This window comes from Oryctolagus cuniculus, chromosome 1, assembly GCF_051225735.1.
Source record: "Oryctolagus cuniculus isolate XC-2025 breed Fujian yellow rabbit chromosome 1, ASM5122573v1, whole genome shotgun sequence".
In the NCBI taxonomy this organism is placed as follows: Eukaryota; Metazoa; Chordata; class Mammalia; order Lagomorpha; family Leporidae; genus Oryctolagus; species Oryctolagus cuniculus.
Window position 1 is genome coordinate 230,722,374 of NC_142867.1, and position 27,956 is coordinate 230,750,329.

At 49.2% G+C, this 27,956-nt stretch overlaps 1 protein-coding gene across 3 annotated transcripts; it reads left to right on the forward strand.

Annotated features, from left to right (window-relative positions):
- The first annotated feature begins 314 nt into the window (after positions 1–314).
- On the forward strand, positions 315–27,956 carry ZBTB43 (zinc finger and BTB domain containing 43). Of its 3 annotated transcripts, XM_089320093.1 has the most exons (4): positions 318–470; positions 3,893–4,015; positions 4,117–4,193; positions 23,036–27,956. In XM_089320093.1, the coding sequence occupies exon 4, from the start codon at positions 23,059–23,061 to the stop codon at positions 24,460–24,462; it is 1,404 nt and encodes a 467-aa protein (XP_089176219.1). In that variant the 5' UTR covers positions 318–470; positions 3,893–4,015; positions 4,117–4,193; positions 23,036–23,058; the 3' UTR covers positions 24,463–27,956. The 3 variants fall into 3 exon arrangements, with proteins under 3 accessions (XP_008271516.1, XP_089176219.1, XP_008271517.1); XM_008273294.5 differs by lacking the exon at positions 4,117–4,193 and having other exon boundaries at positions 315–470; XM_008273295.5 differs by lacking the exons at positions 3,893–4,015; positions 4,117–4,193.

The window sequence follows — 27,956 nt, forward strand, 5'->3', positions numbered from 1 at the left end:
GGTTCTCTGGTGCCCCCATCTCTGACCCTGGCGCCCAGCCAATGCGGCCACCCAGAGGGCACTGGCTGTCACGGACCCCTTCTAAGCGCCCACTATGTGTCAAACAGCGGGATGGGCGCTGCTGAAGCAGACACGGATTTTGACATCGTCTCTGCCAGGCTCTCCAATGCCTGTCAGCGAACCTCAAACTTGACAGACCGGCTCCCGACACCACTGCGCAGGCGCCGGCTGTCTCGGAGCCCTCTCTCCTACGCCCCGCCCATGAACGTGCGTCCCGCATGCGCATTAGAGTTCCCTCGCGGCCGCACTCCCGGAAGTACTGGCAGTTTCGGGGGCGGGACCGGGAAGCGTTTCCGGGGGCGGGAGGCGCAGGCTGAGGCTGTTGCGGCTGCGACCGCTTGAACAGGCCTGGCGCCGGCGGCGGCGGGAGCTCCTTTGGGTCTGGGATGTGAGCGCGGAGCCCTTGGCAGGTACGGCGGCGTCGGGACAACTGGGCGCGAGGATGCGGGGAAGGAAAGCCGGGGAGGGGGCTGAGGGCTCCTCGCAGGCCGGGGCGCGCGCGTTGCGGGTGCCCCCGGGCCCGTTCGGTCGAGCGGGATGCTAAAGCCGCTGGCGGGCGTTCGGGATCCCCACGCTCCGGTCCGACCCCCGCGGTCTCCAGCCCTTCTGGCGCACAGACCGCGACACCTGGGGCCCCGGGGCAGCCTCCGGTCCAAGGTCACCCCGCGGCAGCGGGGCTCGGCGGGCCGGAGCGCTTGGAGATCCCGCCCCCGTCCGTCCGCCGGCTTTTCGGGGCGCGGGGTGGGCGCGGCTTGGCGCCACCGGCGCGCCCCGGGCCCGCAGAGCCGAGACCGGGAAGCAGGCTGCGGCCGGTCTCGGCTGGTCTCGGCCGGTGTCCTCCTCCCCTCGGTGCCGCACCTCGGTGGCTGTCTGTGTCACCTGTTGTCACCTGCGTCGCGCCGCGGCTTCCGTCAGTTTGCTCTTTCTGCCCGAGACCCCGAGTTTACTTGTGGCCTCCCCTTTGCCTCTGTGTCTCTGATCCGGCAGGACTTTTGTAGCTGTCCGCTTCTATCTCTCGGCCGATTCTGTGTCTGTCCCTCCCAGCCGGGACTGTCTGGGCAGGGCGGGGCGGGCCTGCCCGGACCTCTGAGCCACAGAAGGTGACTCATGACCCCGTGGGGCGCCCCGCGCGGGTGACACTCTCGGTGACTCGGCCGCCGGCTGGTCTGAGATCTGACAGGTGTCGCCGGGGCCGGAGCAGCCCGGGGGACCCTTGCCTCTTCTGGCCTGTGCGTTTTCAGGGCTGCACGGCTCTTGCCCGCTGACCCAGGCCCGTCTCCAGGCGGAGTCTTCTCCTGGGGGGCTCCCCGGCGGAGCTGCGGGTGTCGGGGTGCTCGAGACCCCCCGCGATACGGGGCCCTTCGCCGCCGCACAGGGGATGAGATGCCAGCCGGACGCGCGCGGGCCGGCGCGGGTGGAGACCCCGGCGTGGAGTGCCTGGAGGGTCCCGGAGCCTCGGGGGAGGAGCCTGCGCTGAGTGCGCACAGGGTTTTTGTGGTGATGGCAAAGTTCTGGAAGTGGGTGGCGGTGGCGGAGGCGCCCCGGAATTGGACGTTTCGGGAGGGTGAAGCCGTGTGTGGTGCTCAAGTGGGACTTGAAGGGAACCTGTCCCGTAGCTGTCGGGGGAGCGTCTCTCTCTCTCTCTCTCTCTCCTCTCCTCTCCTCTCCTCTCCTCTCCTCTCCTCTCCTCTCCTCTCCTCTCCTCTCCTCTCCTCTCCTCTCCTCTTCTCTCTCTCTCTCTCTCTCTCTCTCTCTCTCTCTCTCTCTCGGTGCTCTCCACAGCCGGGGGTACAGCCGAGGGCCTCGGGAGAGGAGTGTGGTTGAGTTAATTTGGTTAAATTGTGCTCGAGTTTCCTACTTACACAGCAGATTCCTGCCCCGGCTCTCCCACTCCACCTGCCGTGGGACCAGGGAGGAATCTGCTTCCTAAGCAGGAAATCCGAGAACGATTTTACTTTCACATGAAGACAAGGTTAGACAGACAGCCCTCCTGGTACGGCGCACAGGGTCGGAGGGGGAGCTGCTTTGTCTCTGTTTGGAGTCTTTCTGGCTGTCGCTTGCCCCAGGATAGCTGGTCAGGCGCTCTTGCTGTGAGTGTCAGTGCTGTGTAGAGTTCCGTGTCACCAGGAGGGACACCGCCAGTTAAGCTGGGGCATAATGCTTTCTTGTCGTTTGGACTTCCATTCTTATCGAAAACACTTTTAGGTGTACATGGGCATTCAAAAATCAATGCATATTGCAAATCAACTCACATGTGAAAGGGGTAAAAAATAAATGGCTGAAGTGTTCCTTAAGCTTTCCCACATTCCGGGTGCTCCTCTTCGGAGCACTTTCAGTTCCGAGTGTGTCATGGTTCTTCCACACAGCTTCTTCCTTTGTGCCACTGAAAACATTCGCGACTCTCACAGGAGTGCTTTTTCCTTGTCAGGCGGTGACAACTCTTTTTTTTTGACAGGCAGAGTTAGACAGTGAGAGAGAGACAGAGAGAAAGGTCTTCCTTCTGTTGGTTCACCTCCCAAGTGGCCGCTGCGGCCAGCGCTTCTCCTGGTCTCCCATGGGGTGCAGGGCCCAAGCACTTGGGCCATCCTCCACTGCCTTCCTGGGCCACAGCAGAGAGCTGGCCTGGAAGAGGGGCAACCGGGACAGAATCCAGCACCTCAACCGGGACTAGAACCCGGAGTGCCAGCGCCGCAGGTGGAGGATTAGCCTAGTGAGCCGCAGCGCCAGCCAGGCGGTGACAACTATTAACACTGCTATTCGGCAAGTGCGTCCTGATTTCAGAAATTTTAAAGTGTATGTCTTTATGTCAGTTCAGTATGTTCTATCTTATTTTCTTTTATTTTTTTATTTTTGAGAGAGAGCGAGGGCACCCATCCCCTGGTTCACTCAAATTCCCACAGTAGCTGGGGCTGGGCCAGGGCCTCCTGAGACCAGGAGCAGGGGATTCAGTGTGGGTCTCCCACGTGGGTGCAGGACCCAGTTATTTGAGTCCTTACCTGCGGCCTCCCGGGGCCTTGTTTTGGGCTTCTTATCCCGCGTCCTGCACATGGGGCGCAGCCGAGAACTTCTTGGCTCTGCTGAAATGTAAGGGGAAAGCTGACTGCCGGGGGAGGGCGCTGAGTGCCTGAGCAGACCTTTTCCCTGGGTTCTCCTGGAAGTTTTAAATCAAACGTTCCGCTGCGGCTTACAATCAAAGGCGGTTGTGATCAGACTTCATAAAGTAGGTGGCTTGTTTTCTAAAACTCCTGAAGTAGGTTTTATAAAGTTTTTTGTGTAAGGTGTTCCAATTGGGAAAAAAGCTGTGACCACAAGCACTTTTCAAAGGCTATTTCATTCTGAGAATTTGTGTGCACACTGACCCCCTTGCTTCCCTAGTTCTAACGAAGGTGCCCCATTAGTGACACGTGAATGTTCAGGGAAGTTGAGTGAGGAGCACAAGGGAACTGCACTATCGTTGCAACTTTTCTGTAGATCTAAAATTACTAAAAAAAAAAAAAAAAAAAAAAAAAGTGTATTTAAATGAATGCGAAGGCAAAAGCTAAGGAGTTGCAAAAATGAAAGTTCATGTCACCAAGCACAGCAGTCTTGGTTGTTTTCCTCTGTGCTGCTCACACACGAGTGTGGTGTCTGTTAGCGAGGGTCGTGTCTGTTAGCGAGGGTCGTGTCTGTTAGTGAGGGTTGTGTCTGTTAGTGAGGGTCGTGTCTGTTAGCGAGGCCCGTGTCTGTAAGCGAGGGTCGTGTCAGCGAGGGTCATGTCTGTTAGCGAGGCCATGTTCATAGTGAATAGTGCCAGCATCTCTGACATTCCCAACGGGATTTTTTTTCCTTCCAGAAGTCAGTGTGATCTTCATCAGAAGCAAAGCTGAGAAATGAGTACCTCTTCCTAACTCATTCGTCCTGCTTTTTGGAGGCCATGGCATAGGAACTTTAACCCAGGAATACAACTTTGCATTAGGTAAGCTTTAAGCTTAGGTTAACACGATCTGAAAAATTACTTAATGTAATTGCTTCCCTCTCAGCCAAAGTAATAGTTTTTCTTGGTTTTAATTGCTCTAGAGCAGATTCTTCTACTCCCTGCCTCTTTTCTAGAGAGAGAATTGCACATTTGCAGGCTGATCATCGCCATGCTTTCAGTGAGTGAGCATTTAATTTCAGAGAAATAACAGTTGTTTTCTAGTTTAGAAAAATAATGTGAAATTGTACTTCTGTAAAAGACAAGATAGACCTTTTAATCTGAGCTTCAGTTTACTTCTCTTAAAATGAGTCTGATGGTAACAGGAATGTTGCAAGACCCGGGTTTACATGATATGCTTTTTTTTGGGGGGGGGGTGGTTTATAAGATTCATTTATTTATTTGAAAGGCAGAATTACAGAGGCAGAGAGAGACTTCCGCTGGTTCACTTCCCAAGTGGCCGCAACAACCAGAGTTGGGCCCATCAGGAGCCAGGAGCTTCTTCCAGGTCTCCCATGCAGGTGCAGGGGCCCAAGAACTTGGACCATCTTCTACTGCTTTCCCAGGCCCCAGCAGAGAACTGAATCAGAAATGGAGCAGCTGAGACTTGAACCAGCACCCATATGGGATGCCGGCACTGCAGGTGGAGGCTTTTACCTGCTACGGTGTTTATGTGAAAGGCAGAGTTACAGAGAGAGAGAGAGAGAGAGAGGGAGGGAGAGAGGTCTTCCATCCACTGTTTCATTCTCCAAATGGCCACAGTGGCCAGGGCTCAGCCAGACCAAAGCTAGGAGCTTCATCCAGGTCTCTCACATGGGTGCAGGGGCTTAAGCATTTGGGTCATGTTCTGCTGCCTTCCCACACATATCGGGAGCTGGATTGGAAGAGGAGCAGCCAGAACTTGACCCAGCACCCCTGTGGGATGCCTGCATGCAGGCGGTAGCTTTAGCCACTCTGCCACAGTGCTGGCCCCACGTGATGTGCTTTGTGCACTGTAAAAGCATCTGGCTCAGGTAAAGAATGTTGGTAGGCAGGGGTATTGGTACTTTTGTCTGTTCGTGCTGGGACATTTTCTGTGTCTAAGTGTGTTATCTACAGTAAACATGCGGATTACCACATCTGCTGATTGAAGAATTCTCTAGAAGGCTTCGGGACCAGCAGTTAATGAGTTGCTTCTCGGGTACATTGTTGTCATCTGTGTTTTCAGGATGTTTAATCCATGATTAAATGGTGTATGAAACTCAACATGCAGCTCCTCATTAAAAAACAAGTAGTGGGGCCCACATTCTGGCACAGCGGGTCAGGCTGCCGCAGGCAGTGCTGGCATCCCATGTGAGTGCTGGTTTGAGTCCTGACTGCTCCATTTCCAATCCAGTTCCCCGCTCAGATGCCTGAGAAAGTAGTGGAAAGATGGCCCGAGTGCCTGGGCCCCTGCTCCCACACGGGAGACCCGGATGAAGCTCTTGGTTTCAGCCTGGCACAGCCCTGCCTGCTGCTGCCATCCGGGGCGTGAACCAGTGGATGGAAGATACCTGTCCTCCCCTACCCTCCCATATCTCTGCCTTTCAAATAAAGAAACTTGAAACTAATTAGTCAGTTAATAGAGGCTACCATTCAGCTCATCGGAGTTGGAAGGGATCCTGGAGATCGTCTGTTTCAGGGGTCCTCAGTACGCTGCCCTTCGTCTTCTGCTTTCAGAAGACCAGAGAGCTTCCATGAAGCATGGAGGGAACGAGCAGAGAATGGTGTGTTTGTTTTAGAAGAACTGCTGCTGTTGGATTAAAAAATAAATATTGATAAGCACACAAGGTGACATATAAGGTTACTAAAGCCTTCCTAAGCGAGGCTGGGGACTGTCATGGAGTTATATGAGTACATTGTGATAGATTGTTTAGGTTGTTTGTGAAAATGGCATTCACTTTTACCTGCCTTGCTAGCTCACCTCTCAGACTCAATGGGCCTGAACAAATGCTTTCAATTTAGATCCCAGCTTCATGGCTCACTAGTTACATGGCCTTAGGCAAGCAGCTTAGCCTCTTTGTCTATTTCTTAATCTGTACAAGGGGAATAAAAATACCCATGAAATGGGTTCTTGTAAGGATTAAATGAGGTAGACTCTGTAGTCTTTGCCCAGAGTCAGGTACAATGCCCGGTACAAAGCATTTTGTATATTTGTATACGTGTTTACATGTATGCGTTTTATGTGTTTGTATAGGTAGTCAATAAATAGAAATTGCTGTTATTCCTATTATGACATTTTCCTAGTTATCCAATCATGAATCTTTTTTTTTTTTAATAAATGATAGGCTCTAAGACAGCAGTGATGGTCTGTGGGAAGAAAGATGGTTAAAGCCAGCAATAGCCAGAGAGACAAGTTCAACAGGTTGAAGACAGAATGTCTTTTTGAAGATTTTATTTATTTATTTGAGAGATAGAACCAGAGACAGAAAGAGGCAAGGACAGAGAGAAAGATCTTCCATTTACTGGTTCACTCCCCAGATGGCCACAACAGTTGGAGCTGAGCTGATACTAAGCCAGGAAGCTCCTCTGTATCTCCCACGCGAGTGCAGGGGCCCAAGCACTGGCACCCATACGGGATGCCGGAACTACAGGCAGTGGCTTTACGTGCTATGCCACAGCACTGGCCCCCCCCCCCTTTTTTTTAACATTTATTTATTTATTTGAAAGACAGAGTTTTACAGAGAGAGATTGAGAGAGATTTCCTCCATCCCAGAGTTAGGTTGGTCCGGAGCCAGGAGCCAGGAGCTTCCTCTAGGCCATCACCTGCTGCCCTCCCAGGTGTATTAGCTGGAACCAGATCAGAAGTGGAGCAGCCAGGACCCAAATCACATGGGATGCTGGTGTCACAGGCAGAAGTTTTACCCACTATGCCATAATGCCAGCCCCCCGATCTGTTTTTTTTTTTTTTTTTTAAGATTTATTTATTTATTTATTTGAAAGACAGAGTTACAGAGAGAGGTCTTCCATCCGCTGGTTCACTCCCCAGATTGCCACAACAGCCGGAGTTGCGCCGATCCGAAGCCAGGAGCCAGGAGCTTCTTCCAGGTCTCCCACGTGGGTGCAGGGGCCCAAGAACTTGAGCCATCTTCTAATGCTTTCCCAGGCCATAGCAGAGAACTGGATCAGAAGAGGAGCAGCCAGGAGTAGAACCGGCACCCATATGTGATGTGCGCTTCAGGCCAGGGCGTTAACCTGCTGCGTCACAGTACTGGTCCCCTGATCTTTTTTTTTTTTTTTTTTTTTTTTTTGACAGATAGAATTAGACAGTGAGAGAGAGAAAGGTCTTCCTTCTGTTGGTTCACCCCCACAAATGGCCACCATGGCTGGAGCTACGCCATGCTGATCTCAAGCCAGGAGCCAGGTGCTTCCTCCTGGTCTCCCATGCAGGTGCAGGGGCCCAAGCACGGGCCACAGCAGAGAGCTAGACTGAAAGAGGAGCAACCGGGACTAGAACCCGGAGCCCATATGGGATGCTGGCACCGCAGGTGGAGGATTAACCAAGTGAGCCACAGCGCTGCCCCTCCCTCCCATCTATATTTAAAACTGCTTTATGGAGGGGCCTGCAGTGCCAGCATCCCATATGGGTACTGGTTTGAGTCCCGGCTGCTCCACTTCCGATCCAGCTCTCTGCTATGGCCTGGTAAAGCAGTAGAAGATGGCCCAAGTTCTTGGGCCCCACACCCTCATGGGAGACCCGGAAGAAGCTCCTGGCTTCGGATCAACATGGCTCCAGCTTTGTGGCCATCTGGGCATTGAAACAGCGATGGAAGACCTCTCCTTCTCTCTCTGCCTCTCTGTAACTCTGCCTTTCAAATACATAAATAAATCTTTTTAAAAAAAAAGCTTTATGGAGACATTCATAAGCAATTAAAAAGGTTTGGTGTAATAATCACATTTGTGTGCCCATCACATCTAAAATTAGAAACTGTAGGGGCTGGCATTTTGGCACAGCAAGTTAAGCCGCCACCCATGATGCCCCGATATCCTACATGAGTGCCAGTTTGAGTCCTGGTTGTTCCACTTCCAATCCAGCTCCCTGCTAATGCACCTGGGAAAGGTGGACAATGGAACAAGTTCTGGGCCCCTGCCACCCACATGGGAGACCCAGGTGGAGCTCCTGGCTTCTGACTTTAGCTTGGTCCAGCCCAGGCCATTGTGGCTATTTGAGAGTAAGGCAATAAAGCAGCAGATGAAAATCAATCAATCAGTTCTCTCTCCCTTCCCCCCAACCCCTGCATCACTCCACTCTCCAAATAAATACATAAATACATCTTTTTGAAAGCATGAAATAAATTTAAAATGAGAATGAGAACTGCTAGTGAAACCCAGTTAGCAGTCATGTTCCCATTTGCTGTGCCAGCCCCAGCCTGCTTTCGGTCTGTCGGTTTGCCTCTTGTGGACATTTCGTTTACGTGAGCTGTGTCTTGCTTCTGTGATTAGCATAGTGTTTTCAAAGGCCAGCCGTGTTGTCACATCTACCAGTACTTCATTCTTTATTTTTAATCACCAAATGATGTCCCGCTGTGTGTTTACACCACATTTGTTTATCCAGCCATGGGTTGCTTCCAGGTGCTGCCTTTTACAGATAACGCTGTTAGGAACAGTCCTTTACAAGCGTTTGTGTGAACATCATGTGTTTCATCTCGACTGTGTGCTTAGGAGTAGAATTGCTGGGTTACGTGGTAATTCTGTTTAATTCTGTTTCCACCATGGCTAGGCCATTTTACAGGCCAGCCAGCGCTGGTTCAGAGTTCCAGTCCCTGCCCTTCTTCCATGACACTTGTCATTGTTTTATCTCTCATGTCGTCCTATTGGGTGACAACGGGCATCCCATAATTTTGATCTGCTTTTCCCTAATGATAATGATCTTGAGCATTTTTCATGTGCTGATTGGTTATCTTTGGAGAAATGTCTGTTCAAATCCTTTGTCCAGTTCTGAACGGGGTTGTTTGTCTTTTTATTGAATTGTGAGCTCTTTGTGCTTCTGCACATGAGTCTCTCGTTAGTTCTGTGATCTGTGAATATGTCCTCCTGGTGTCTTCTGTGCTTTGACTTCGGCCTCTGCCGCCAGTTCTCTCAGTCCCGTCACTCTGCTCTTTTCCCTGCCTGCTGTCCTTACCTCAGGCCTAGCCCCTGCTTGCTGCAGTCTTGCCGTGAACCCCTGCTTCAGCCTTCTCCCCTACAGGACCCGTGAACGGTTTAGCCTTCCCGAACCCAGACCCCCTGAATGCCATGTGGACCTTTGCAGAGCTGTCCAAGGTCAGCCTGCGGCCGGCGCCGCAGCTCACTAGGCTAGTCCTCTGCCTGCGGTGCCGGCACCCCGGGTTCTAGTCCCAGTCGGGGCACATTGTGAATTTGCCAATTAACAATAAACTGTCACCCTATTTGATGCTTTTAACATTGAATTATAATTTGATGATAATATTGTGTTGCTTCACTTTTTATAAGACTTATTTATTTGAAAGACAGAGTGACAGAGATAGAGACAGAGAGAATCTTGCATTTGCTGATTCATTCCCCAAATAGCTGCAACAGCTGGAGCTGGGCCAGGTCAAAGCCAGGAGTCTGGAACTCCCTTTGGGTTTCCCACATGGGTGGCAAGGGCCCAAGTATGTGGTCCATCTTCCATTGCTTTCCGGCTTTTGAGGGAGCTGGGTTGGAAGCCAAGCAGCCGGAACTCCCGCCTGCACTCGCCTATGGGTGCTGGCGTCACAGGTGGCAGCTTAACCTGCCATACCAGCCCCATGCTTCACTTAGTTTTGTTTTCATATCCCTGTTCTTTTCTGTTTGCTTGTTTTTAAAGATGTATTTATTTACTTGAAAGCCAGAGCTACAGAGACAGACAAACAGAGATCTTCTTCTTTTGGTTGACTTCCCAAATGGCTGCAACAGCCAGGGCCAGGCCAGGCCACAGCCAGTAGCCAGGAGCCAGGAACTCTCCAGGTCTCCCACATGGCTAGCCGGGATCCGGGCCCTTGGACCATCTTCTGCCTTCCCAGGGCGTTAGCAGGAAGCTGGTTTGGAAGCAGAACAGCCAGGACTTGAACTGGTACTCCAGTATGGAATACCAGTGTCACACTGGCAGCTTAACCCACTGTGCCACAACATCAGCCCGCATTTTAACCATTTTTGAGTGTACAGTTCAGTGGTATTAGTTACATTAATGTTGCACATTCAACACTACTATTTCCAAAATTTTTTCATCACTCCAAACAGAAACTCTAGCCTGTAAGCAATAATTCCCCATTCTCCACCTTCCTGAGCCCCCATTAACCTCTGGTCTTACTTTCTGTGTTTATGAGTTTGCCTACTCTAGATAGTTCACACAGTGGAGTTGCACGTTTGTCCTTCCATGTTAGGCTTATTTCAGTTAGTGTAATGTTTTCAGTGTCCGTCTGTGTTATAGCTTGTATCAGAACCTCCTTCTTTCTTACAACTGTGTTCCATTGTGTGGGTCTAGCACATTTTGGTTATCCGTTCATCTGATGAACACTTGATTTGTTTCCACCTCTTGGCAATTTAGTGGATAATGCTGCTATGGCCATTTGCACATAGGGCATTTGTTTGAGTCTCTGCTGTTTGGGCTGCACACCCAGGAGTAAAGTTGTGGGGTTACTTTTTGAAGAACCACTAAGTTCTTTTTCAAAGTAGCTATGCCGGGGCCGGCGCTGTTGTGCAGTGGGTTAATGCCCTGGCCTGAAGCGCCAGCATCCCATATGGGCGCCGGTTCAAGACCCAGCTGCTCCACTTCCAATCCAGCTCTCTGCTATGGCCTGGGAAAGCAGTAGAAGATGGCTCAAGTCCGTGGGCCCCTGCACCCGCGTGGGAGACCCGGAAGAAACTCCTGGCTTCAGATAGGCGCAGCTCCAGCTGTTGCAGCCAATTAGAGAGTGAACCATCAGATGGAGGACCTCTCCTTCCTCTCGTGCGTGCGCTCTCTTGCTCTCTCTCTCTCTCTCTCTCTCTGCCTCTCCTCTCTCTGTGTAACTATGACTTTCAAATAAATAAATCTTCAAAAGTAGCTGTGCCATATTCCCTGCAGGAGTATAGATATTCCCGTTTTTTTATGTCTTAGTAAGCATTTGCTCTTTTCCACTTGTTTTTGTTTTTTATTGTAGCCATCCTAGTGGTTGTGAAGTGATATCTCATTTGTGGCTTTGATGGCTAATAATGTCGAGCATCTTTTCGTGGGCCATTCGTGTGTCTTCTTTGGAGAAATGTCTGTTCATAGTCTTGGACTATTTTTAAATTGGCTTTTGTTGTTGAGCTGTAGGAGTTCTTTATATAGACTAGACCCTTATTGTATATATGATTTGCAAATATATTCTTCAGTTCTGTGGGTTGTCTGTTCACTCTTTTGTTAGTGTCCTCCGATGCATAAAAACTTCTGGTTTTAAGTCAGTCTCTCTGTTTTCTTTTGTTGCCTCGGTTTTTGGTGATGTGTTTAAGAAACTACAATCAAAGCCAAGGTCTTGCTGATTTGCCCCTGTGTTATCTCTTACCCTTGCATTTAGATCTTTGATGGATTCTAAGTTTTGCCTATGGAAGAATCTGGCTTTATCCTTCTGCATGTGAATACCCCTGCCCCAGCACTATTCAAAAGAGTGATCTTCCCCCATTGGCCTGGGCGCCCTCATTGGAACTTGGGTAATTGCGGATGCTGGAGTTTATTTCTGGGCGCTCAGTTCTGTTCCACTGGTTTATGTCTGTCCTTATGCCAGTATCATCCTGTTTTGATCAAGATTGTTTGGCTCTTCTGGATTCTTTGAAACTCCAAATGAAGAGGTGTGTTTTTCTATTCCTGTCAAAGATCCATTGGCTTGCTTTGAATCTGTATATTGCTTTGGGTAGTATTGTCTTAGTGTCAGGTTTTCCGATCTATGAATGTGGAATAGCATTCTGGTTTTTTGTATCTAATCCTTCAGCAGTTGTTTGTAGTTTTCAGTATACAAGTTTTTCACCTCCTTGGTTATGTTAATTTCTAAGTATTTTTTATGCTATTGTAAATGAAATTATTCACAGTTGAGAGATGGACACTAGCGTGGTATTTTAGACGGCAGCTGGGATGCCCTTGTCCGATATTAGTGCCTGGGTTTGAGTCCCAGCTCTATTCCCACTTCCACCTTCCTGCTAATGCACACCCTGGAAGGCAGCAGATGATGGCTCAGATACTTGAGTCCCTGCCACTCGACTGGGAGACCTGTACTAACATCCAGGCTCCTGGCTTCCGCCTGGCTGTTTCAGGCATTTAGGGAGTGAACTAGCTGATGGAAGATCTATCTTTGTCTCTCTCCCTCTATTTCTTTGCTTTTCAAATAAATAAATAGAAAAAGAAACAGTTGGGGCCGGCACTGTGGTATTATGGGTTAAGCTGCTGCTTGCAACGCTGCATCCCATTTAGCAGCTGGTTCAAGACCTGGCTGTGGGGTGGGCGGTGTGGCATAGCAGGTAAAGCTGCCGCCTGCCATGCTGGCATCCCGTATGAGCACCAGTTCAAGTCCCGGCTTCTCCACTTCCCATCCGGCTCTCTGCTATGGCCTGGCAAAGCAATAGAAGATGGCCCAAGCCCTGGGCCCCTGCACCTGCATGGGAGACCCGGAAGAAGCTCCTGGCTCCTGATGGGCCCAGCTCTGGGCATTGTGACTAATTGGGGAGTGAACTAGCAGATGGAAGACTCCTCCCTCCCTCCCTCCCTCCCTCCCTCTTTCTCTCTCACTCTCTCCTTCTTCTCTCTCTCTCTCTCTCTCTCTATATATATATATATGTATGTATGTATGTATATATATGTATATGTATAAAACTCTGACTTTCAAATAAATAAATAAATCTTTAAAAGAAAAAAAAAAAGACCCGGCTGTTCCAGCTCCCTGCTAATGTGCCGGATAAAGCAGTGGAAAATGGCCCAAGTGCTTGGCCCCTAGACCCATGTGGGAAACCAGGAAGAAGCCGGGTCCTGGCCATTGTGGCCATTTGGGGAGTGAGCCAGTGGATGGAAGATTTCTCTGTCTCTGCCTCTCCCTCTCTGTAACTCCACCAGATAAATAAATAAAGGGCCAGCGCTGTGGCATAGCAGATTAGGGCGCCAGTTCTAGTCCTGCCTCCACTTTCTATCCAGCTCCCTGCTAATGCACCTGTGATAGCCATGGAATTTGGCCCAAAGAAGCTCCTGGCTTTGGCCTGGCCCAGCCCCAGTCATTGTGGCCATTTGGAGAGTAAACCAGCAGTGGAGGATCATCTATGTAACTCTGCCTTTCAAATAAATAAATCTTTAAGTAAATAAATCTTAAAAAAAAAAAAAAAAACTGTTAACAGCTGATTTTTGTGTGGTTTTTTTGTGGAGTCTTAAAGGTATACAGCTGTGTAATCTGTAAACATACAGTTTTACTTCTTTCTTTCTGATTTACATGCCTTCTGTTTCTTGCTTAATTGATCTGGCAAAAGCTTCCAATACTGCATTGACAAAAGGGTGATCTTTGTCTCATTCCATATCTTAGAGGAAAAGACCCCATTCTCCTCCACTGAGCATGATGTTTTCATGGATTTTTCATATAAGGCTTTTACTTGTTTAAATCATGGAAGTGTGTTGAAGTTTATCGATGTTTTTTCTATATCACTTGAGATATCATGTTGGGGGAGGGTCTCAGCTGTTCTGGTAATGTGGTATAGTGTACTGATTGGGTGGCACGTCCTTTCTTCCAATTGGGTCTGCTTGGTCATGGTGTATACTCCTTTTAGTATGCTGCGGAGTCTGCTTGGTGTGCTGCTGGTATTTGCACTGAAGACCCTACATAAGGGTATTGGCCTAGAGTCCTCTCGTAGTGTATTTGTTTGGCTTTGGAATCAGGGCACAGCTGGGTTCATAGAGTTAAGCAGTAATCCTTCCTCTTTGATTTTTTGGAAAAGTTTGAGAAGGGTTAGTAATAGTTCTTTAAATGTCTGGTAAAGTTACCAGTGAAACATCAGGTTCGGGGCTTTTTCTAAGAGGTTTTGGATTATATGCTCAGTCTCCTTACTGGCTCTGGGTTCATTCAGATTTTCTGTTTCTCAGAATCTGTGTTGGTAGGATTTGCCCGTTTCATCAAGGTTAGTGTGCTGGCTTACAGAGGCTTGTAGCAACTCCTGTAATCCTTTTTATTACTGTAAGTCAGTAGGAATATCTCTTATTTCATAATTTTAATATTTTGAATTTTCTGATTTTTTTGTGATATTTATTTATGTGAAAGGCAGAGTTCAGAGAGAGTTAGAGATCTTCCATCTGCTAGTTCACTGCCAATGAGCCAGGCCAAATCTAGGTTCCTGGAACTCTATCTGGGTCTCCCACGTGGGTAGCAGGGGCCCGAGTACTTAGGTCATCCTCTGCTAATTTCCTAGACACATTAGCAGGGAGCTGGATCGGAAGTGGAGCAGCCGGGACTCGAACCGGCGCACATATGGGAGCTGAGGCTGAGGCTTAACCCACTGCATCATGATGGTAGCCCCTTATTTTTTCTTTATCAATCTAGTTAAAGGGTCTTCAACTTTGGTTAAAAAAAGAGAGAGACTTGCACATTGACTGATTTTTCCCTATTTTTCTAGTCCCTGCCTCTCTGTTCTAGTCTTTGTTATTTGTTCCTTTTGGTAGTTTTTGGGTTAATTTGTCCTGCTCCTGTGTCATAGATCACAGTTGTATTTCTTCGTAATGTAAATGTTACAGCTATAAATTTTGCTGGGTCCCACAGCTTTGGTGCTCATTTTAATTTGCCTCAAGGTATTTTCTAATTTCCCTCCTGATTTCTCTTTGATACATTGATTGTTTAAGAGTATGATTTAGGGGCTGGTGCTGTGGCTTGGTGGGTGGGGCCGTCGTCTGCAGTGCCGGCATCCCGTATGGGCACCAGTTCGAGACCCAGCTGCTCCACTTCTGATCCAGTCTCTACTATGGCCTGGGACAGCAGTGGAAGATGGCTCAAGTCCTTGGGCCCCTGCGCCCACTTGGGAGACCCAGAGGAAGCTCCTGGCTCCTGGCTTTGGATCAGCGCATCTCCGGCTGTTGTGGCCATTTGGGGAGTGAACCAGCGGATGGAAGACCTCTCTCTCTCTTTCTCTGCCTCTCCTTCTCTCTCTGTGTAACTTCAACTTTCAAATAAATAAATAGATCCTTAAAAAAGGGGGGCAGGGTTTAGGGGCCAGTGCTGTGGCATAGCGGATAAAGCTGTTGCCTGCAGTGCCGGCATCATATGGGCACTGGTTTGAGTCCTGGCTGCTCCACTTCTGATCCAGCTCTCTGCTATGGCCTGGGAAAGCAGTAGATTATGGTACAAGTACTTGGGCCCCTGTACCCACCCGGGAGACCCACAAGCTCCTGCTTCCTGGCTTCAGATCAGCCCAGCTCCTGAGTGGAATCAATGGATGGAAGACCTCTCTCTCTCCTACAACTCCGCCTTTCAAATAAATAAATAAATATTTTTTAAAAATATGGTTTAATTTCTACATATTTGCCAATTTTTCTGTTTTCAATGTTTTAATTTCTAGTTTCATTATTAGAAAAAATATTTTGTATTTTAGTCTCTTTACTATATTAATAAAGACTTGTTTTACAGCCTGACATAGCAGCTCAATACTATATCAAACTTTTTTGCATCAAAATAAGTTTATCTTTAAAAAAAATTTATTTATTTATTTGCAAGGTTCAGTGACAGAGAGAGATCTTCATCTGCTGGTTGACTCCTCAAATGGCTGCAACAGCCAGGCCTGGGCCAGGCTGAAGCCAGGCACCAGGAGCTCCATGCGGGGTTCCCATGTGGGTAGCAGGAGCTCAAGTAGTTAGTTGGGTCAGCTGTGACTCAAACCTGAACTGATAGGAGATGCCAGCATTGCAAATGGCAGCTTCACCTGCCGCCATGCCACAGCGCAGGCCCTGTAGATAAGCTGTCCCACTGCCTTCTGGGCCCCGTGGCTTCTGATGAGAATTTAGCTGTTTATTTTATTGAGGGTCCCTTTTATGTGGCTGGTAGCATCTCACTTGCTCCTTTTAGGAGTGTCTTCATGCTTGGCGTTCTACAGTTTGACTATAATGTCTTAGTGCGGGACTCCTTGACTTTATCCTACATGGACTTTGTTGAGCTTCTTGGATGTGTAAATTGCTATCTTTTATCAAATTTTGGAAGTTTTTGACCATTTTTTCTTCAAATACTCATTCTGCCTCTTTCTGTCTCTACTTCCAGAATTCAAAATGGTGTCCCACAGCTACCTCAGGTTGTGCTGATTCTTTGTCTGGCTCAGATTGGTTAACTTGGATATTCCTGGTTTGTTTGTTTTTTTTGTTTTTTTTTTTTTTTCCTTTTTAAGGTTTTGTTTATTTATTTGAGAGGTAGAGTTATAGACGGTGAGAGGAGAGACAGAGAGGTCTTCCATCTTCATGTTCACTCCCCAAATGGCCGCAACGGCTGGAGCTGTGCCAATCTGAAGCCAGGAGCTTCCTCCAGGTCCCCCATGTGGGTGCAGGGGCCCAAGCACTAGGGCCATCTTCTGCTGCTTTCCCAGGCCACAGCAGAGAGCTGGATTGGAAGAGGAGCAGCCAGAACTGGAACCGGCGCCCATACGGGATGCCGGTGCTGCAGGTGGAGGATTAACCCACTGCACCACAGTGCTGGTTCCCTGGATACTCCTGTTTTTTAGTTTGCTGAATATTGTCTTGCTGAGATGTGCCGTTGGATCTCTTGAGGAGTTTTGTTTCAGCTTGTATTAGCTTACACGGCCACCATAATGACACAGGTCGGTGTCTCAAACAATGGAAATTATTTTCTCCCAAGCAAGGTGTCCTCGGTTTGGTTTCTCCTGTGCGTGTCTGCTCCCCGGGCAGGTGCTGCCTGCTCCCCAGGTCCCCACACAGACTTCCGTTTGCCGAGTGCAGCCCTGGTTTCTCTGTGTATGTTCACATTTCCTCTTGCCGTAAGGACACTCCAGTCATACTGTGCAGGGCCCACAGAGAGCCTTATCTGAACTTAGAGCATCTTGAAAGGCGCTTTCCTAATACGGCCAAACGGAGGTGCCGAGCGGGAGGCTTCCGCCTGTGACCCTCGGGGAGAGGGATGCGGATCAGCCGGAACAGCCGCCACACTGTACTGCTCAGCCCCAGAGTTTGGTTCCACTTTTCTGTTTTCTATCTCTTTATCGGCTTTGTTCTCCTAATTTCCTTTAGTTCTTTATCCACGGTTTTCTTTACTCTTTGGGCACATACGAGACAGTTGATTTAACATCTGTGACTCGTAATGCCGATGTCTGAGTTTGCTCAGGGACAGTTTCTAGTTCTTCTTCCCTGTGAGTGCCGTATGTGCGTTCTGCTGTGCGTACTCCGTAGTGTTCTGTTGAGAACGGGGCGTGTTGAGTATGGCCCTGCGCTAGCTTCGGAATCAGACTCCCCTCCTCGGGACTGCTTGTTACTTGTTTGGCTGCAGTTGTTGGGTGACATTTGTGCAATGTGTGGAGTCACTGAGGTTTCTGTTCCGAAGTGCGTGCGACAGATGTGCTGACACATTTCCTTAAACGTCTGGATCTGGGTGTGTTAGCTGTGTGTCTTCTCAAACTTTACCGAAAAGCCATTGCAGTGCTGAGGGAGCTGCCAAGAAAAGGCTGTGTGGGTCCCCCAGGCTGGCCCAAGTGCTTGGAGGCCCAGGTCCTTGCTGTCCGGCAGGCCTGAGCCCGGGCCTTGTGCACAGCACGCTTTCTTGAGGCCAGCGGTCTCCACTCATCAAGCCCTCGCTTGGTTGCTGTGAGTGACTGAGTTCTGAAATAGACTCTGATCCGTTTTCCAGCTTCCTGGTTGTGTTGGGAGGGATCAGCCCCTCCAGCTTCGCTGCCTCACCATTTTCATTTATTTCTGTAGAACGATTTTGAAATGATTATTCTCAGTCATTTGAGAATACTTTATGTGGATAAGATAGGTTATTCAATTAGCAGGGTTAGAAAAGCATGCTGGGACCAGTGCTGTGGTGTAGAGGTTAAGTCTCTTTCTGCAGTGCTGGCATCCCATGTGGGCACCTGTTCAAGTCCCAGCTGCTCTACTTCCGGTCCAGCTCCCTGCTGATGCACCTGCGAGAGCAGCAGAAGGTGACTCAAGTGCTGGGGCCCCTGCACCCACATGGGAGACCTGGAAGAAGCTCCTGGCTTTGGCCTGGCACAGCCCCTGCCATTGCGGCCATTTGGGAAGTGAACCAGTGGATGGAAGAGCTCTTTCTTTTTTCTTTTTTTTTTTTTTTTTGACAGGCAGAGTGGACAGTGAGAGAGAGAGACAGAGAGAAAGGTCTTCCTTTGCCGTTGGTTCACCCTCCAATGGCCACCGCGGCCGGCGCGCTGTGGCCAGCACACCGTGGCCGGCACACCGCGCTGATCCGATGGCAGGAGACAGGAGCCAGGTGCTTTTCCTGGTCTCCCATGGGGTGCAGGGCCCAAGCACCTGGGCCATCCTCCACTGCACTCCCTGGCCACAGCAGAGGGCTGGCCTGGAAGAGGGGCAACCGGGACAGAATCCGGCGCCCCGACCGGGACTAGAACTCGGTGTGCCGGCGCCGCTAGGCAGAGTGTGGGGAGCAGCCCGGACTGGACTAAGTTACTGGAATTAAGACTTATTCTATGCATCTGCTCTCCTGTGGGGAGCAGCCCGGACTAGACTGAGTTACTGGAATTAAGACTTATTCTATGCATCTGCTCTCCCACAATGTGGCGTTGGGAGAGAAGTAAACAGCTTCCGCACAGCTGCCTCCAGTTCAACCAATTAACTGTAGGACTTGCTCCTGATTGGAGAGCAGCGTACTCGGCGTGTGGGCAGCCGAGTTGGGATTGGCGGAGGAGGACTATAAAGGAGGAGAGAGACGGCATGCACCAGGAACATCTATGGGGAACATCTAAGGGAACCCGTGCAGCCCCCGAGAAAGCCGGCCGGCGGTGTGCCGCTCCCCTGCGGAAGTGGGGAATGTGGCCAGGGGGAACTGCCCTTCCACGGAGGTGGAAGGGATAGTAGCCAACCCGGGAAGAACCAGCAGCAAACCTGGGGAGGGCCGAGCAGACGAAAGAACAGCGCAGGGTCCTGTGTTGCTCCTCCACGAAGAGGGGGAGCGACAGCAGAGGATTAGCCTAGTGAGCCGCGGCGCTGGCCAAGAGCTCTTTCTGTCTTCCTCTCTCTCCTCTCTCTGCATTTCTGCCTTTCAAATAAATTAAATAAATAAATCTATCTTTAAAAAAGAAAAGCATGCTAGCCATTTTGGAGAGGAAAGGACTGGGCTCCAGGCTTCCTCCTTATGCCTAAATTAACTCCAGGTATTAAAGGTTTAAGTGTTTTAAAAAATAATAGGGGAGGTGGGGGGGCCAGTGCCATAGCATAGTGGGTAAAGCTGCCGCCTGCAGTGCCGGCATCCCTCTGGGGCACTGATTTGAGTTTCAGCCGCTCCACTTCTAATCCAGCTCTCAGCTGTGGCCTGGGAAAGCAACGGAGGATGGCCCAAGTCCTTGGGCCCCTGCACCCATGTGGGAAACCTGGAAGAAGCTACAGATCAGCCCAGCGCTGGCCATTGTAGCCATTTGGGGAGTGAACCAGCAGATGGAAGCACTCCTTCTGCCTCTGCCTCTCCCTAACTCTGCCTTTCAAATAAATAAATACATCTTTAACACCCATAAAATGATACTAGGAAAAAACCCTAAATTATTATTTTATTGTTATTTTAAATAATTTTGCAGTTCGGGAATGCCTTTCTATATCTACCACAAAACCCTGGAGCCATAAAAGCAAAGAGTGGCTCTTTTCTGTGTTTCATTGTGGAAAGACATTCTATAAGTAGCTCCCTGAAAATTACAAGGTAAAGTTGACTTCCTGAATTTACAAAGGAAACTTACACATGAGTAAGATCACCAGTTTATTTAAGCAAAACGTATGACTGGTGGTTCATGGAAAAATACAAATGGTCAGTAAAAGTGCGTAGAGTATGGATCTGATTCCTAATAAGGCAATGCAGATCCAATAGCAGCGAGTCCTAGGTTACTCACTTGGGAGATCTGCAGACTTTGTTTTGTCTTGTTTAACAATGCCCGGTTGTGGTGAGGGCTTGGGGCAGTCACTGTCCTTTACTGTTGGTGAGGCCAGCTTTCAGGAAGGGGGTTGGTAATACTGATCAGAGTATCCGCTGCACAGCCCTTGGACCGGCAGTCTCACTGGTGGAAATCACCCTGTAGTGTTTCCAGAGCTGCGCCAAGATGGCTATGTGCAGAGACGCATTGTAGCATTGATGTAATTTCTAACACCCGGACTACTGAAATTCTGTCAGAAGATAACCACTGAAATTATGAGGCAGTCCTGTGCCAGGAAGCTATGTGGCCATTAAACAGAATGAGTTAGCTCTTTTGCACTATTGTGGGAAGACCTCCAAGACATATTAAGTGACAAAGCGAAGTGTGGAGTAAAAATGTAGGGAATGAACCTATTTGGGTAGGATTTTTAAAGTATATGATTTATTCTGATACATGTAAAGAGAAGTTCCTAGAAGTGCATAGTGTGTTAATGGTGTTTCCTTTGGGGGAGGCCAGGAATAAATGAAGTATTTAAAATATCTTTCTGTAATTTTTTTAGACTTGCCTGTATTATGTCTTCTCCCCTTTTCAGATAGTTAAAACCAAAATTTTACAGTGGGATGATCTAGCAGAGAATATGCTCACAGATGCAGTTTTCAAAATTTGTATACCACAGCTTTTCCTTGTGAAATTACAAATACCTAAATGTTTATTTCATAATCAATTTTTATTTTAAATAGTTATGAAGGGCCGGCGCCGCGGCTCACTAGGCTAATCCTCCGCCTAGCGGCGCCGGCACACCGGGTTCTAGTCCCGGTCGGGGCGCCGGATTCTGTCCCGGTTGCCCCTCTTCCAGGCCAGCCCTCTGCTGTGGCCAGGGAGTGCAGTGGAGGATGGCCCAGGTGCTTGGGCCCTGCACCCCATGGGAGACCAGGAAAAGCACCTGGCTCCTGGCTCCTGCCATCGGATCAGCGCGGTGCGCCGGCCGCAGCGCGCCGGCCGCGGCGGCCATTGGAGGGTGAACCAACGGCAAAGGAAGACCTTTCTCTCTGTCTCTCTCTCTCACTATCCACTCTGCCTGTCAAAAAAAAAAAAAATAGTTATGAAATGTTTTAAGATGTGTAAAAGTATAATACATAATTCTAAAAATGCTTTTAAAATTGATAGTAACTAATCTAGGATTTTAACATCTTTTTAGATGCAGAGTGATATAATAGGAAAAATAGCACAGGTTTTGGAGGCATAGATACGGACTCACATCTCAACTTACTGAAAAGTAACATTTTACTTTGGGAGAGTTACTTAAAATACCTTGGGGTGGGCAATGTGGTGCTGTGTACCAGTATCTCATATCATAGTGCCTGGTCTGAGTTCTGGTTACCCCATGCTTCTGATCCAGCTTCCTGTTCAATGTGCCTGGGAGGTAGCACATAATGGCCCACATTCTTGGGTCCCTACCACCCACTTGTGAGACCCAGATGGAGTTCTGGGCCCTGGCTGTTGGGGCATTTCAGTAGTGAACCAGAGGATGGAAGATACCTCTCTATCACACTGCCTTGGAGATCAATAAATTAAAAAAAAATAGCTGAGCTTAATAATATTGACTGACTTTTGCAGAGTAATTATAAAAACTAAGTTTAAAAAAAGGGAAAGTTTATAATCTGTCTCTCCTTACCCCTCGAAGATGATTTTCAGTCTTTGGGTTGTCTGATTCTTCTCTGCACTTAGCTTTTTGTCACATTTAGGGAGTTTGTTATTAAGCAGTGTTTGGTTATAGTAGTAGAACCAGGTGACTAATAAAGTTGATAAATCATTTACATAGTAAATGTTTGTTTTAGCTCTTTTGTTAGCTTTAAGTTGCTATAGGACTGTGGGCATGGGCAGGGTCTCTAATGGAGCTTTTCTTAAGTGCTGTTGTTCCCCACAGACGTGTTTGCAGTGACAACATGGGCAGTCCACTACTCTGTCATAGTTTCATTTTCTGATGGAGTCGCATGGACAATATTTACTGTCCTTTTTGGTTTATAACTCTAAGCAGTTTGGAGACCACCTAGTAGATAGAATCACTTGCCTTACTTTTTTTTTTCTTTTAAGATTATTTATTTATTTATTTGAAAGAGTTACAGAGAGAGAGAGAGAGACAGATCTTCCATCCACTGGTTTACTCCCCAAATGGCCTCAAGGGCTGGACTGGTCCAGGCTGAAGGCAGGAGCCTAGAACTCCATGGGGGTCTCCCACATGGGTGCAGGGGCCCAAGCACTTGGACCCTTTTCCACTGCTTTCCCAAGCGCACTAGCAGGGAGCTGGTTTGGAAGTAGAGCGACTGGCACTCGAAGCGGCGCTCCTATTGGATGCCAGGTGTTGCGGGCGCCTCAACCTGCTGGGCTGCACGCTGGCCCCACTTTATGGTTCTGTTTCATGTCGCCGGAGGCTCCTGAGGACTGATACACTGGCACTGTGCCCTTTGGTGCTAAACACCAAAGCCAGAGTCCTCCTGGCCCTGCCCCTCACTCCTCGCTGGGTGCTGGCCCGGCCGTCCATTCCTGCCCAGAGCCTTGCAGATGCTCCCTGCCTCCCACGGTTCTGCTCTCTCCTTCACCACAGCTCGGCAGGTGGTTGGATCTGAGGCCTGAAGACTCTCTGGTCTTGATAGGTATCATGTTGGTTTTGACTCGAATGTTTACTTTGTCTTACTTAGGGATAAAGTGATAGTTGTGGACTCTGTTCTCTCACCATAGTAACGGGCACAGTCCAGAGTGACAGCGTGAAGGGGCGTGGGTGACTCCCTCTTTGATGCTCACCCTTGGGAGCCTTCCTCTGGGATCGAGTCTGCCGCCCACGAGGGCCCAGAGGCGGGGGGACTTCATGGGACTTTGGAACTTAGTTGTCTTAGTGATGGAGAAGGGGATAGAATCATTTTCTCTTTGGGCTGGAATGAGTATTAATTTTTGTTTCTCTTTTAGCACCAGACAAGATTTGTGATGAAATGGAGCCTGGAACAAACTCTTTTCGAGTAGAATTTCCTGATTTTTCCAGCACCATTCTGCAAAAACTGAATCAGCAGCGCCAGCAGGGACAGCTATGTGACGTCTCCATTGTTGTGCAAGGCCACATTTTCCGAGCACACAAAGCCGTTCTTGCTGCCAGCTCCCCCTACTTTTGTGACCAGGTACTCCTGAAGAACAGCAGGAGGATTGTTCTACCTGATGTGATGAACCCAAGAGTGTTCGAGAACATTCTGCTGTCCAGTTACACAGGACGCCTGGTGATGCCTGCTCCGGAAATCGTTAGTTACTTGACAGCGGCCAGCTTCCTCCAGATGTGGCACGTGGTAGACAAGTGCACTGAGGTTTTAGAGGGAAACCCTACGGTCCTGTGCCAGAAACTAAACCATGGCAGCGACCACCAGTCGCCAAGCAGCAGCAGCTACAACGGCCTGGTAGAGAGCTTTGAGCTGGGCTCTGGAGCCCACCCTGACTTCCCCAAGGCCCAGGAACTGAGGGATGGTGAGAACGAAGAGGAGAGCACCAAAGACGAGCTGTCGTCCCAGCTCACCGAGCACGAGTACCTGCCCAGCAACTCCTCCACCGAGCACGACCGGCTGAGCACCGAAATGGCGAGCCAGGACGGGGAGGAGGGCGCCAGCGACAGCGCCGAGTTCCACTACACCCGACCCATGTACAGCAAGCCCAGCATCATGGCGCACAAACGCTGGATCCACGTGAAGCCCGAGCGCCTGGAGCAGGCGTGTGAGGGCATGGACGTGCACGCCGCCTACGATGAGCACCAGGTCACTGAGTCCATCAACACCATGCAGACCGAGCACTCGGTCCAGCCCTCGGGGGTGGAGGAGGACTTCCACATCGGGGAGAAGAAGGTGGAAGCCGAGTTTGACGAGCAGGCCGACGAGAGCAATTACGACGAGCAGGTGGATTTCTACGGCTCTTCCATGGAGGAGTTTTCTGGAGAGAGGTCAGATGGGAATCTGATCGCGCACAGACAGGAGGCTGCCCTCGCAGCAGGCTACAGTGAGAACATCGAAATGGTGGCAGGGATTAAAGAAGAAGCTTCCCATTTAGGGTTCTCGGCCACCGACAAGCTGTATCCTTGTCAGTGTGGGAAGAGTTTCACTCACAAGAGTCAGCGAGACCGGCACATGAGCATGCACCTCGGCCTGCGGCCTTACGGCTGCGGCGTCTGTGGGAAGAAGTTCAAGATGAAGCACCATCTCGTGGGCCACATGAAGATCCACACGGGCATCAAGCCCTACGAGTGCAACATCTGTGCCAAGAGGTTCATGTGGAGGGACAGCTTCCACAGGCATGTGACTTCTTGTACCAAGTCCTACGAAGCGGCAAAGGCTGAGCAGAATACGGCTGAGGCTAACTAAAAATAGGAGCTGGCCCTTGAGTGGCGTGCACAAAAATAAACTATGGTAATTAATGCAAATCTGGGCACAGATGATGCGTGCTACTTGCTATTATGAGAGACGCTTAAAAAAAAGAGGAAGATATTTCTGAAAGACCAGCTCTAAGTAGGCCAATTAAAAAATCTAATTCCTCAAATTTATCTTCTAGTCCTGGCCTGGATTGGGTGATGGGGGTGAGTTGACCCTCCGCCCAGGTGGCAGGGCCGCTGTGAGGGAGGCAGGTGGCTCGGTGATGGACACACCTGCCCTCGAACTGAGCCCGCCCGCCAGTTCCACTTCAGGGGGCAGCAGTTTTTGATCACTCATTATTACAAGGTCGAGTTGAAATTTTGTTTTGCTCTTACAATAGATACTTAGGTAATGTGGATTTGTTTTGGTAGCTGCTTCACTGAATGAAATGCTACTTACATAAAGCTGCCGACAATGTGATTCCTAGAGTGAGAAGTTAATTAACAGAGCTCTTATCTGGATTTACTCTTTGTAAAAGGATATTTAACTGAAACTCTGGAGATGTTACGAAGGTGACATTCTAAGTATGGAACGAGTGATTCATGGTACAAGCTTCAGTTTTGGTGTGATGCTACTGTCACAATGTTTTTTCAGACTCTTGATAAGGCAGAGTTTGGATTTGAGTCCTAACATTGAGTTTGAACTATTATACCCAACTAATTCTTCAGGGTGCCAGAGATAGGTTTTGCTAATTGGTTTGCTGTCCCAGATCCTGTCTGTTTCATTGTAGCATCCACGCAGTGGGATCTGCTCTGGCTAGACTGCTGGCCAGCTGCTGTGGCTCTGACCATGGTACCGCTGGCTGCTCCAGCCATTGCTCTGTCTTAGATTATGGTGCTTCCGGTGGGAGGGAGCCAGAAGTCGCAGACAAGTTACCTGTGAGCTGCAGGAGGTAACGGCGTGCCACGGTGACACCCCTTCAGAGAGAGTGGCAGAGTAGACTCTCCTGAGTGGGAGGTCGCACTTGAGGGGGGAATCTGCCCAAGAAGAGTCTTGAAAAATGCACTGGTGGGGGACCCTCTTTTTGAGGGTGCACTGAGCCCATGCTGCCAGCTCTGGGAGTGCTGGAATGTGTTTGAAAAGGGGGAAGAAGGAGTCCCGATTTAGCAGAGTCGTCTACAGATCCATGCTCCCAAATGACAGATAAAGCTGCATAAATTTACACGTCCACACAGCTATACCTACCCAGAACTCAAGAGGAGCAGCTATTCTGAGCTCGCTCTGGCGCTGGGTCCGATGTTTTAGGTTAAAAAGAAGGCGTACGTCCAGAGTGCTTAAAGCTGTGGCTCGTACCTGAAGTTGGTGCCAGCGTAGGACAGGTTGCTGCTGTGATGCCATCTTTCCCATACACTTTCTGGTCTCGTGTTTCTAAGTAGAAACTGCTTTTTCCTCAAAATAACTTTCCTTGGACTTGGGGTGAAAATTTTGTTTTAGAAGTTTGGCCTTGCTCTAATAGATAATGCTGGCAATGGCCTTTGACCTTCAAGCTCCTAACTGGATGGGGAAAGAAAAAATACTTATTTACCAGTTAATTCTTGTAATCAAGACTACAAAACAGGGATTTATTCACTAACACTGTATCATTCTCGATATATAAAAGCACTTTGTATTTAAAACTTTATTATAAATATATATATATATTGTTTTTTTAACATAGAAACTAGATATTACCTCTTGGTTGTTTGCCACATTAAAATCATCTTCTCTTAGTGTTGAGACCTCACCAGTCAACAGTCCTTTCTCCGTGTAGCTGACAGGTGTGTAGAGGTGACTGTCCCATCAGGCCGTGGGTACAGGTGTGAGGAGAACGTCCCGTGTTAACTCCCACCCATTTCAGTACGAAGGTCGGAAAGCCATTTTGTTCTGCCAGGAGCTCACGCCCTCTCCGCGGGTGTTAGCGAAGCCGTCTGTCTGTCTGAAGGTTTGGGGTGCTGTTCCCCACTGAGTGTGGCATGCAGATGAGCAGGGGGATGTTTTGGGAGAAGAGTCTGAGAGGTCAAGTGAATCCCTGGAAAGTCAGAGTCCCGCGGCTGTGCCGACTCACCGTGGCACCTGCTCTGAGTTGGGATGGAGGCGTTTTTGTTCTGCCAGGCGCAGTGACCCGCCCTTGGTGGCAGTTGGGGGAGCAGGCAGTTGTGCTGGGCTTATTTACTGTGTTGTGAAGGGAGGAGCATCTTTGAGATCCTGTGTATACATCAGCTGCTAAACAGAGTGTAATGTAAGTGAGCTCCTCCCGTCTGCTGGCTTGGGTTTGCTGCGATAGCTGGGGCTGGCAGGGTTGGCAGCTGTGCCCTGTGGAGAAGGTTGGTATCTGAAACGCTGGCCGTGTTCAGAGAAGCCAGAGGAAGGGTTCCCTTAGTGTGGGCATGAAGAGAGAATTTCTACAGTCCCTGCTACTTGGAGGTCATAGTGCATTGCTACCTTGTGAGTCTGTGCCCCGGCCTCGGCACGGCACAGCCGTAGGAACTCACTCCCAGTGAGCAGTGGTCTGGGGCACGGTTCCCGTCTTTCAGGGGTCCTCTCTGGCCTCCAGCCCCAGCGGGCAAGGGCTTCATGATACCACCAGTGGCTTTTACTATCTGTCCTTCATTTTAAATCCTCGTGTCACTGTCATGCACCTGATACTAGGCTCACCCGCTAACCACGGCAGGGCTGTGTTAACTAAGAGTCTTCGAGAAGGTCTCCACCGTTCCAGTGAGTGTTCGCTGAGCTGAACCCACCCCAGGTGGGCTTCTGGCTTTTTGGGAAAGCTGCTTCCCTCAGTGGCTCCGTACACTGGAGCAGGAGCGGCAAAGCCAGACCTTCCCAGAGTCAGGAGCCCGGGGTGGGGGTGGAGAGGTGTCCCGGGGCAGGGCTCTGGTGGGGCAGGGATGCCTGCAGACAAGCAGCAGCCTCCTCCTGCCTCCCCTGCGCTCCAGTGCAGTGACTTTCATGGGTCACTAACTTTGTTCAGTGAAACCAGGGTTGGTTTGGTTTTTTTCTTTGCTATTTACATATTTAAAGGTACAGGTTTCTTATTTCAAATCTCTACTGATAGTGCCCTATGGGAAGATGCTGGAACACATTTTGCAAATGTGACCTTTTTTGTTTGTTTTTAATTTTGCTTGAAGCCTGTGTCATGTCAGTTGCTGCTGCTGCCTTTCCTTTTTTGAGGTTCCCAATGTTTCTCCCAGAAAATTTATTTATGTAAGTCAGGTGACTCTTAGGCCACAAAACCATTTGATGATAAACAGATTGTCCTTAGGTGCATATCTCATTGATACTTCGTGAACTGTTATGCCTGTGTTACAAAAGTTGAATAGTTCTGTCTTTCTATATTGCTGTCTTCAGTGTACAGCATGGTTTTACTTAATTGAGTGTTACTGTTTAATATTTTCTTCTTATAGAAGAGACCATGCCCTTTTGTATGACATGTTTTAATAAATGTTACCTGTCAATTTTGCAAA